General features: G+C 39.4%; 1 protein-coding gene across 10 annotated transcripts in view; it reads left to right on the forward strand.

Annotated features, from left to right (window-relative positions):
• Nucleotides 1-12,398, forward strand: part of EPB41L3 (erythrocyte membrane protein band 4.1 like 3) — a 95,285-nt gene that overhangs the window by 52,965 nt on the left and 29,922 nt on the right. For all 10 annotated transcript variants that reach the window (XM_041477692.1, XM_041477687.1, XM_041477683.1 and 7 more), the window contains exons 4-8: nucleotides 3,090-3,194; nucleotides 5,437-5,479; nucleotides 7,466-7,541; nucleotides 9,086-9,304; nucleotides 9,618-9,705. In XM_041477692.1, coding sequence (XP_041333626.1) covers nucleotides 3,090-3,194; nucleotides 5,437-5,479; nucleotides 7,466-7,541; nucleotides 9,086-9,304; nucleotides 9,618-9,705 — 531 coding nt within the window. The remainder of the gene's footprint in view (nucleotides 1-3,089; nucleotides 3,195-5,436; nucleotides 5,480-7,465; nucleotides 7,542-9,085; nucleotides 9,305-9,617; nucleotides 9,706-12,398) is intronic.

Raw genomic sequence — 12,398 nt, forward strand, 5'->3', positions numbered from 1 at the left:
CAGCAGACTGTCAATCTTTCATCATCTTAGACTTGTCACTCCAACATAATGTAAAATGAAGGTTTAGGATGGATTGAGGAACTGTATGAATTTGTAAGTTGACCTTTCTCTCCTCCTTCCATTCTCTTCCTGCCAAAGCAATGATATCCTTGCCTTTCACAGCACAGTTATTTGGGCATGCAGTAAAATAAAAACAATAAAAAATAAAAACAAGGGCAAAACAGGTCTGCTCAGTTGCTTTAATTATATATTTCTAATTGAACCTCCTTATTTTCCATTAATTTATGCAACAGCTTCCCTTCGCTTTGTTTCTGTGCAATGATGCTTTAGAAGCAGTGTGCCTGCTCACAACAGATGGACACCAAGTGGCACTGCTGCCTATGTGTAGGGGCATGGGGATTTCTCTTGCATTAGGAGGACAGCCGGGGTGACTCAATTTTAGGCTGCTCCAACTTCCCAGATGATCGGAGTCCTCTAAATCCTTCTGCCACAGGTCATCTCTGACCTGGGAACAGGCAGGGTGAGGGGCAGTGGTGAGGCTATGATGTGAGGCTCCTCCAACACTCATTGTGAATGTTGGGACACTAATGGCGGTTTCTGTAGGAGGAGAAGCGATCTTGGTCAGGCTTTCCCTCAACTATCACCAGTTCTTACCTTGTGATGGTGAAGAGAAGACCCTGGCCAGGAGGGGCTGTTAGTTACATTTTGATTTCTCATGTCCTCTTGCACCACCAGCCGGGTTTTCCCCCATCGTGATGCAACACGAATTTTGTGGAAAATTACTTATGTACAACTTAGGCATCTTCATACAGGAGGAGGAAGAGCAGGCTACATTGCCAAGAAAATTGTTCCAGATTGCCATAGATACTCTCACTTGCAATGTGAAGCCAAACAAGAAATACTGAGCACTGGGGGTTTTCTGGGCATTTGGTTTTTATTACAGCACAGTCCTGCACAACTGTTTCCTGTAATTCCCTGTTAAAACACCATACCTTGCAGCTGCTAGCTACTATTTCTCAAAACAGACATCTGTGTAGATCTCTGTAGCCATGGATTGGCCACATAAAACAGCTCCTGTGTTGGCCTTGAGTGACTCTTAAAATTAAGAGAGCACTGAAGTGCCACAATTCAAATACATGTAAATGGTTCACTGATGCAGACCAGTGTTTTTCAGAGCTGGTGCCCTCTAGAGCTAACCTGCTTGTTTTTCTCAGTTTGGTACAACTACTTAGTTTGTTAACAAGTAGAAGAGCAAGAAATTTGTCAAAATGCAGCATTGCTTGCTTACAGCAGAAATGTGACCATTTTGGCTTGAAGTTTCTGAGTTGGTTCCTCTCCACACACTAGTATTAAGATCTTTTCTATCTGCTTCTTTCTCTACAGAGAGCACCAAGTATAAAACCACCAACCTCTTGTTACCTACTTTCAAGTTCAGGGCGTGAAGAACTAACTAAACATTTGTTTGACATTATAAAGGAGCTGGGGCATATTTATGCTTCCTACTTACAGCGTGGAAAGCATGTGACACACAGAACAAGGCCCTAGAGCTGTTTGGTCAAATAATGCTGGAAGGCACAGTAAATGAAGTTACAGGAATACACTTGTAATGCACTTCTGGGCCTGGATTTTCTTCCTCAGCTGGAGAACATTTTTTAGGCCACGCTTCAGTTTCTCCATTGATAAAATGTAAAGGATGTTTTCCAGTGTCCTTTCCAATATACCATTTGAATGCCAGTAAAAATACCAAATTTAACACAAATTAGATTACACTGCACAACTCCCTCTGTCACCTCTTGTGATGTTTTCACTGGGTGTTAGGCAGCAACCCTCAGTTCTTTCCTTTTTTTTCTCTTGGCTTTCTTAGGACTTCTAAAATAGTTTGAGGCCAGCATTGAGCTCCATGGGTTTGTTGGCATAGCTGTGCCAGCTTGGATTTTGAACGGCTCTCTCCCAGCCAAGGCTGCTGGGCTGGCAGTGCAGTCCGAGTGCAACTCTGTTGGTAGAGACACATCAATTTGAAGGTGGCATTCTCTCCTCTTTTTTGTCAACTGCCTGCATTGCCTTTGAAGCAAGTTACGTGTTTCCAGTCTGCTTCTAGTCATGTGTATGCTACAGATAAAAAAAAAAATGCTCCGCTGACATCAACTAAAATATTTATGTATGTGTGTGGTCAAAATAACATGGGGAGATTTTTTCCTTTAGCTGAGTTGCACTTTGGGAAGCAGGCAGTGATGAAACACAGTGACAAATATGGCCCAAATAATTTTGAATTGTTTATCATAGTTAATGCATATCAAAGTTGGCATGTGTAGGTTATAAAGAGGATGTTTGGTTTTCTGGAGCATTATTTTCTCAATTTCACATACAACGCTGAGAAACAAGATGACCTGAATTTTTACTGTCCAATATGATGGATACTACGAAGCTTCTGCTAAGGGTTCTAGATGTTGACAGTGAGAGGTCTTCTCATCTGACATGCCAGCAGTAAAGAAGGTTAATGGGGCACTGGAAAGCTGGTTTTTTACCCAGCTGCGTTCCCAGTCAGATTTCCCCCGTGATTTCCGTAGATGGCATAATCACATTTCCATGTGTATTGGACAAAAATGGGTCCTGAAATCAGTCCACACTGTTACCAAAGCAAAAAGTATGTCCATCTTTTGTTTTTTTCTCCAGTGGATTGCCCCTCCAGTCACAACTCTGATAATCCATAACCAGGAATATTTTGTACTGCTATTTGTTGCTACTTGCACACAAAGAATTGCTTTGGTTTGTGGAGGTATGACCTCATCATGCTCTTGAAGTTGCAGTTTCTGAAAGACAGAAGAGATTTTCCTATTGGAAGTTGAAACATTACATATATGACTTATTTTTAGCTCTGCAAGAAGACTTGAGGTTTTAGGAAAAAAGGATGTTCCCCATTCAGCAGATTCTTATGAAACTCCAGGTCAATAGGTTGGAAAGATGGATGCATTGACTAAAATAATTTTGAGGTTACTGGTTTGACAGAAAAGGTGTTACTTTAACGCTTATATTGCTTTATTTTGCAAACTTAAGTGTCTTTTTGTTTGTTTTCTGTTTGTTTCCCACAGAAACGCTCCAGAGGTCAAGTGCTATTTGACAAAGTGTGTGAGCATCTGAACCTTTTGGAAAAAGACTACTTTGGGCTAACATACAGAGACACAGAAAACCAAAAGGTAACCCACAAAAATGCAGGTGGCCTTTGCCATGTCAACATCAGAACTCCCTGAGACACTCCACAGACAGCTGCAAACAATCCAGAAGTTGGTTTTATCTTCCTTGCCGAGTTCCATAGACACAGTTTGAGCAATTGTTTCTTTGTGACTCTACTTCTCAAGAGCATCTCCTGTGTTTCCCTTTGTTCCCTCTCTTTCAGCAATTTATGACATAGAAGGTATTAATCATATAGCTGGTGCTCTTTCTAGTATGATTTATTCCTTTACTGTCAAGATGAAAGTCAGATTTACACTTACAGATACACTGCAAAACATATAATACTAAAATATGGCTTAATAATAGTGGTTTGGACACAAATAGGCAGGAGATGTCTGACCATTCCTGCTAACTGCTAAGATAAGGGATGGCTCTTAGCCTTGACTTTATCTTAGCATTGTTGTTGATTTGACTAAAGACATTAGTTTTCAGAAGCAGTTGGTAACCACAGTGAATCACATTCTGCTTTCCTGCATTCCAGCTTCCATATGAAACAAGCTGTGTATTACAAGTGTTGAAGATGATCTAATGTGAAGATGTTTGGGACATGGTACCATGAGAGTATCAAAGGATCATTTAAAATATGTTGTGCTATTTTGGCATTTTAAGATAAATATTTTAACAGAAGCCAATACAAAACCTCTTAGCTATATGCACAGCAGCTCAGCAGAGCTCACAACTGAAGGTATTTTGTGCTTTGTGTGGCCTCAAAGGTCTTCCCTGATGGAGCTGGAGCTACTACTACTTTTTAGCTGTTTATGTCTTGTGGGAGCAATAGTTGTGTTTTCTATGCTTCCTTTTGTTTCAAATATATATGATATGAAAGAAATCGGTCTTTCTGTTTGTTTTTCCCCTTGCTTTACAGACTTCTTTGTTTCTAATTCAGAAAATCACTTAAGCAGATACTTGGTCCATGCCAGCACAAGGTCATGCTTAAGCATGTGCCTAGTTTTGAGTTTTGAGAAAAGCTAGGCAGAAATGTAAGTGCATTTTCAGATAGGTATGCTTTCCTATGGGAAAGAGAAGCATGGATTCATTACTAACATGTGGTTTAGAAGCACTAAATATTTATAGGTCACCAGTTACTTTACAGAGCTGAACAGTTAAAAGAACAACTGCCTGCCACCCATTTTATTGATCAATAACATGCATATTTTTAATGTAAAAGTACTTAGCAATTCATCTCCATCCTCTGGCACATAACTTCCAGCCACACAACATACGTGCCCACATCCCATGTCATCTTTCTAAACAGAAACCCTAATGTGTCTTTAACTTCTTGGTGCATAATGTGCTTTTGTGCTCAGCAATAGCTGGAGATCTTCAGGCTCAGGTTTTGCACCACAGAGCAGGTTTGGACAGCTGCAAACCGGTTGTTTTTGTTGGGGAGGGATTGTTGTTCTGCTTGTTTGGTATTTCTTTAGTGTTTTATTGTCTCTCTGATACATTTGTTTATCTTTCTTTGGAGAAAGTGGAACTTTCCTGGGGAAAGCGAACTTCTTGTTCTGGGCTCTGACGCATTTTAAATATTAATTTGATTCTCTTAGAGGTCAAGACAGCAGAGGCACTGAGACCCCAAGCTGCTGTGTGCCTCCTCCAGAGGAATTTCATCTGCCTATTGGCATGTATGGAGTACTAACACATTACTGGGATAATTCTCCACCTCCTCAGCAGGGGTTTTGTCTTGCATAGTCACTGGGCTCTGCATGGTGTGGATGCGGGCAGAGGTACTGTGGTTCTGCCTCTGATTTTCCCTGAAGAACCCCTCATGCTCATGGTGCATTGCAAACATCTCTACTCTGCACTTGCTTATCCTCTAGCAAGTCTTTTCAGCCTTTCCAGGATTGGAGGAAAAAAAAAATCAATCAAAAACACCTCTTTATAACAAACTAGTAGAAATGCAGTTTTCCCTGAAGATACTCTGCAAAAAAAAGATCTCTTTGGGTTCATTTTGCCAATTCCCATTTTTTTATTGTTTTATTTCAAATCATTCAGGCCCTGAAAGTCTGTGAAGGTTAATAAAAATCCTGTTTCTACCAAGGGCCGTGTCTTGAAAATTAGTGTTAGCCCTGCCTACTGCTTCTCCAAGGAGAAAGGGGTGGAAGAGCTTCACATGTTCTAGCTTTGACTCATAGCACTGTTTTAAAAATAATGTTTATTGTGTTTTCTAAGTCAAATTGAAAAAAGGAAACATTTTCTTTGCAGAATTGGTTGGACCCTGCCAAGGAAATCAAGAAGCAGATCCGAAGTAAGTTTGTTATCGTTGCCCCCTTCTACACGTCTCCCCATGGGGACAAAGCATATTTCACAGTCATCTTTTGTATCCTGTCCCAAGTCTTTGGCAAAGGAATTATGTACATCCTTTATAGATTTTTTATGCTATGATGATGGTGAAGCATTACTGATGCTCGTAACACATGAACTTGCGTTGCTGAAAACAACTTGACATTTGCAGTGATGCAAAATCCTGAAGTTTGACATTAAGCAATGTAACCTTAGGGACTAGGCCATGTATTTGAATTATTTCTTGCATTACTGATATTTATATCTTATCCAGAAACACTGCTCATGCCCCATACTGAAATAATTCACTGACACAAAATAGTACTCTATCTAAAATACCTTTCCTTTCTTCATTTCAGAAGATTGATCTCTGTTCCAAAAATTACCATGAATTTTCTGATTCACATTAATCTTTTTAAAAGCTCAGTTGTTATAACTAGGCATCTAGTTATAAACTTAGTATAAGTTTCTACTAAAAGCAAAAATATATATTCTAAATCTCTATTTCTATTTCACTTTGTGGCTTCTTATATTAGAAATTAAAAAACCACTCAAAGGAAAACATTTTTGAGACTGCTGGGCTCAAAACTTGACTTGCATTTTTTTATTTTCCCTCATTGTTAAAAATTGTCAAAATACTTATGTGTATGACTTTTGTGGGCAGAAAAGCCCCAGTAATTTTTTTTCTTTGCACATTTTGTAAATGACCTCTTCTAACACTTTTGCTTCCACAAACAAATTTATCTGGTAGTTCACATTAGTTGGGTAATGCCTGGCAAAAGAACTCTCTTCCCTCTCCAAGATTAAAAGGGTTAGTTTACACTGGTGGGAAAATTTCCCCACTTACAGTGAGGAATTTCCCCACTTACTGTGAGAAACTTCCCCTTTTCTCCAGTATTATTTTCATTTCAAGTAAGTGATCTGCATTACAAAGTAATGTGCATCGGAAAATTTCCCCACTTATTGTGAGGAATTTCCCCACTTACTATGAGAAACTTCCCCTTTTCTGCAGTATATTTTCATTTCAAGTAAGTGATCTGCAATACAAAGTAACGTACATAGATTAGATGTGTGGATGACCAAAGTGAATGGGACTTCCCATGGGATAAAATTTCCTTGTTGCTTGTAAGAACAGTGTGGTTTGGGGTTTTGTTATTGCTTTTCATTTGCGTTCAAGTCATGTGCTAGTGTAACCTGACCCTTTTTTTTCAGAATAGCTTCTAAATTTACCTTCCATGTTCAACTCTCTTTTTAAATCTTGAATTCTGTCTTAAACCTTTTTTTACAACCTTTAAAGCTAATACTCCAGAAATAATTTTGCTAACTCTTGAGATACAAACCAGTATCCATCCCATGGGTCTACTAAATTTAGTGAAATAATTAAACAAGAATTCCCCAGTGCTATGTACTTTTGCAGTCAAACTCTCTGTTTGTCCTTGCAGTTTTGTCTGCACAATAATTTATGTCTGCTGAAGAAAGGAGCTATGTGCTGAGGCAGCACTCTGAGAGGATGCTGTGAGCTGATTTGGGCAGCTAGACCTCGGCACATCACCCTGCTCCAGAGCCCATTCGTACTCTGGCTTGTGATGTTTCCTGTGCCTCTCTGCTTTGAGTTATTGGTTTTTAAAACTTGTACAGACTGTGTGGTGCTTACTTTCAATAAACCTTGTCCTCAGACTGAGGTGTTTTTTTTAGTATTAGTAATAAATTACTGCTCACTCAGAGTCCTCACTTCAGTGGAAATCCTGCTAAATAAGAAAAGAGCTGTAAAATCTGATCTAAACAGTATCTACTGTAATATCTTCAGTATGATGTGTGGGAAAAGTATTCTAAAACCTGTTCTTATTAATTGCTTGTCTGGGATATTTTTAAGTCTGCTGGTGATTGAATAGCATGAGCATCTCTGTTTGCGTTTGCAGTGTACTTTCAGTCAATCTATGTTCTTTTCCAGGTGGTGCTTGGCAGTTTGCATTTAATGTGAAATTCTACCCTCCAGACCCTGCCCAGCTATCTGAGGACATTACCAGGTGTTTTAAACATTAAATACCTTTTTAGAAGTGGCTTAAAAGCTGTTCCTGGTAGCACTTACACTCTAATTATACAAGAAAAGAAATGTTTTATATTCCAATTGTCTCTCTTTTTCATATGAACTTGTGGAAAATATGCAATACTTGGACAAAAAAGATAGTGTGAACAGTATCTATCCTCTGTGTTATGAAGAATTTTGTGTAGTTTAAGCCTAAACCCCAGATTTTTCAATATGTAAATTCCTTTGAGTTGATTTTAATATTCACAAAGGTGCCTGATGCCCATTTTTGCCAGTGGTAACAAGTTATTACTGTAAGTAAAACCATGACTGTGAAAGAAAAAGCAGTGAGATAATGTGGTTTCGTGATCATACTGAATCCAAAACAGAGCAATCACTGTATCAGCTACTTAGGGAAAAATGAACTCTTTCCCAGCTGAAGCCAGGATAGATGAGAATAAGCATGCATATGCAAATTTTGTATATCATTTGACAAAGTAAGCAATCGATGTGCATGGAATAGAGAATATGATGGTAATTAATAGCTGCTCCCTCCTCTCCAAGTTACTCAGCTCTGCTGATGCGCCTCTACTCTTTGGTTTTGTATTCACATTGCAACCACAACAAAAAAAAAACAAAACAACAAACCTCACCTTATTTCCTCCTTGGAAGGAGGCACAAATGTTTTGATCCATGATGAGTTTTTGTGCTATCAGCAAACTGTTCCCCAGCCTGTTGCAACATTTGGCAGCCATTGAATATTTTTAACCTTCAGTGTTTTATGGACTATTTGTTGCTGTTAAGGTAGCATGAAGCCTTTGGCCTTGATCAGGGCCCCCTGTGGTAGGTACTGTGCAGAAAGACAATGTGCCAAGAGTTCACAACTGAACAGAGGACTTCCAAAGGAAAGGATTGCTTTATTCCTCTTCAGACTCCTAAATTTCCCCTGGGAGCTCTACCTTTGCCACCAAACCAATGCTCTTCACTTTTTTTTCTGTTTTCATGTATCTGGTAAAACCTTCCACTGCATATTTCTGTGGTTTTAACAGCACTTACTGTTTAAATGTATTTTTGAGAAAGCAAAATATGTTGCTAAAGAGACAGCTTATGTTTTTTGAATGACTTGGGGTTCTGCTATTCTTAAATGAACACTCTATGAGAGTTTTAATTATTTTTTTCTCCTGAAAGAATTATCAGGTAGTTTTATATATAAGTGATTTATGATAGAAATCTAGTATGTTTAATGGGTATTTCTTCATCTAGGTCACTAAACAAAGTAATAACTTTCTTTAGAGATCTCCATGCTGCTGTATAAAGATAAATTAGGTCTTCCTACTCATAAATTAGGCAAGAGCTTGGGCTTTTGGGGGTTTAGGGATTGTTTTTACAAAACTACTATTGCCCTTGTAAATGGCTGAAGATCTCTGGACTTGGCTGTCTGCAAATGCAAATTGGAACCGAGACCTCTTTCAAGTGCTCGGGCGGCGCTCTTTGGGGGCAGCAGTGGAGGAGCCCTGTGTGAGCTGCTCTGGTGCCCCCTTGCAGGTACTACCTCTGCCTGCAGCTGAGAGATGACATCGTTTCGGGTCGGCTGCCCTGCTCGTTCGTCACGCTGGCCCTGCTGGGCTCCTACACCGTGCAGTCGGAGCTCGGCGACTACGACCCCGACGAGTACGGCAGCGACTACATCAGCGAATTCCGCTTTGCGCCAAACCACACTAAGGAGCTGGAGGACAAAGTGATCGAGCTGCACAAGAGCCACAGGTAAGCAGAGGGCATCAGTGTGAGATCTAGCCTGCTTCAGGTACCATCTTGGTGGATCAGGAGATGTTAAATTCTGCAGTGGTGTACTTAATATTTTTCTGGCAAGATTCCTCTGTGTGTCTTTGGATAGAGAAGAGCTTTGCAGCATGTGAGTTAACAGGGTCTGCACTAGAGTTGTGGCTGTGGTAGGTACCCAGCTACATAAAGGGTATGACTATAGTTCTGACAGGCTGAAAATGTTTTCCAGCTGCTGGATTTTCTTTTGGTTTTTGTTTCCTTAACATTTATGCTAGAACTGGTTACTTTTCCACAGGGGAATGACACCTGCAGAAGCTGAGATGCATTTCCTGGAGAATGCCAAAAAACTATCAATGTATGGAGTAGATCTCCATCATGCCAAGGTATGTATTTTGGTTCTTTCACTGGCCATATGTCTCCTGTGCCATAGTACTTGTATCTGCATGGACTCCCTGATTTATTTTTTCTTGCATTTTTGAGACAGGAAATTTGTGGGATGAATGATGTGTCAACATGAGGAAAGGTGTTTCATGAAATAAGCAGAAGTATGTCTTGTAACCATAGCATAACGTATCCTATAGATTCAAAGACGTTGCACATCAACTTTCATGTTGATTAAACAATGCTGTCCTTGAGGGAAATACTGAGTGGATGAGGTGATGAGGGAGGATTTTAGAAGCTGTCCAGACAGTGGTGAATTTTCTGTTCATTCAGCTACATTTTCCAGTTTAGTAAGGCCAACCATGCTATCTTATCTGGATAGCAGATCATTTTTATGCTGCAAAGGACTTCCAAGCAATTATTTAGCTGTGCTGGAAACCTAATCAGATTGATGATAATGGGGAGAGAGCAGCTTGTCTCTTTCCTGAAGTGTGGTTGTTGTGGTTGACAGGGAGGGCAGTAATTCTCCTGGAAACATTCTCCCATGATCAAGTAGTTTCTCTAATCATCAGCAGGCTAAGTTATGAATAAAACATGGTCATTCTTATTGCGGCTGGAGAAAGTCACTTTTTTACCTTGTATTGGTTGACGGATTTTTGGTTTTAAGGTTTTTTTCCAAATAAATAATTACTATTGTTTTCTTCACTCTTCAGAGTAAGACTAATGGATTTTAACATTTTTGAGGTTAGCAAGCATCCTTGGCAAATGAATATGGAACCAAAGAATTCTGCCCTGTGGAGGGAACTGCATTTTCCGTAAAGGTCAAATTATTGTGAGCCTGCTTTTTTGCTGCAGCAGCTCCTTTAAAGAATTGAGATAAATTTGCAGCTTGGATTTTGAAAGAGCCTGCAGCCATATCCCTGGGGCATTTCATAGGAGCTGTGCATGTGTGTTACAAAATTCAAGGCAATCTTTTGTGTTCTGTTAATTGCCTTCACTGAAAATGAAGAATCTGCGTACAGCTCAATGGGCAACTACCAGGAGGGATGCCACTGCCTTCCCTGTATCCTGCAGATACACACACTGTCTTGAGGCACATTTGGAGCAGAGAAAAATGGATTGGCAAATGTCACTTGATAGCTTTTTTCCCAATGCAAAGAAGTCCAAAAACCAGCAACTAAATGGATTACCATTTAAAATAAGTTACAGGCTTTGTTACTGAAAATTTTACATAACATAGCATTAAGGCCTAAGTATTTTTTTCAGAATATTGTAGAAAAGCTGTGAAGTTTAAGATGGGATATTATAAGATAAGCATTTTATTTATTCTTTCCTGAAAAAGTATTACTATCCTGGTTTGCTCTTCTTTTTTTTTGTTTTTTTTTTTTTTCTTATCTAAAGACTCAGCAAGAAAAGTTAGTAGAAAAGCTAATCTCCAAACTGATGCTCTTTATTTTAAAAAGCTGCAGTGATAACCAAGATGTGTCTATCTGTGGGTTAAGGAACCCCACAGTCATCTTGAAACCTGAACTGAAGGTGGGAAAAGTAGACTCTGCATGAGAAGTCATGTTTAGTTTTAATTAGGTCTGCCAGTGAGATTTGATGATGTCAGGGTAGGGGACAAGTATCTCTGCATTCTTTTGGAAGTCATGCCACAGCAAATGTCTCTATGTAAATGTCAATTCATTAAGGTTGTGCCAGTATTTTCAGTGTTGGACAGATGTTGGACTCACCAGCTGGGATTATCAAATGCAAGGCTGTGATGAAAAATTTGTTCAAATAGACAGACTTGTCCTCTGAACTGTCACCATTCTGAGGAAGGCCACCCCATCTGTATGCAGAGCTAGAGGGATGTGCCTTGGACGTTACAGCTAACAGGTTCCTGTCCCATGTAACCACATGGCTCCTGAAAATAGCCAAATTCTTTTATTCAGGTTTCATTTTACACTAGAAGTATCATACAGTCGCTGACACCAACAAGTAACAGAAGTCTTGAATAAACTTGGATTTGTGGTCAAGATGGAGATAAGGGAAGAAGGTATTTCTCAACAATTTTTGAGAAAGTGTATAAAAAGAAGAAGCCCCTTGCACATGCAGAAACGTGCCATTTATGAGCAAACATGCATACAGACTTACATTTCAGACATTGACCAGGCGGTGTGATTACTGCAGTGAGACTTTTTATTTTAGAGTGTGTTCAGTGTATTTAGATCCTGCTCATTGCTTAGGAAAGTGAAACTGAAGTACACTGAAAAAAATGAGCTTTGTCTTATCTTGTAGTGCCTGATGGTGATACCACACATGAGCTGTATTTAGAAAAAATCTATCTTTAAGTGGTGATACCATCATTGTTGGAACATATGTCCTCTGTTGGTGTGTTTTCTAACACTGGGGTGACTTCGTGGCACTATTTCTTATGTTGTGATTTTTAAACTTTTTTTTTTCATTTCAAGCTGTGCCATTGCTGTTTCATCATGACTGACCATGCATACCATTGTGTTGGTCTTGAAATGTAACCAGATTTTCACCAAGTGCCTAGTGGTGCCAAGTGGCTGGTTGGGAAAACCAGAGGAAAATGATGAATTCATTTCATGATTATCATAGGGTGACATCTTCATAGCTTCTGCAATCAGTTTTCTGTGACTTTAAGTTATTTAAAAACAATTGGTGAAGAACTCAGTACTTTAAAGTGGAT

Source organism: Pyrgilauda ruficollis, unplaced genomic scaffold, assembly GCF_017590135.1.
Source record: "Pyrgilauda ruficollis isolate IOZ18807 unplaced genomic scaffold, ASM1759013v1 scaffold41, whole genome shotgun sequence".
Taxonomy (NCBI): Eukaryota; Metazoa; Chordata; class Aves; order Passeriformes; family Passeridae; genus Pyrgilauda; species Pyrgilauda ruficollis.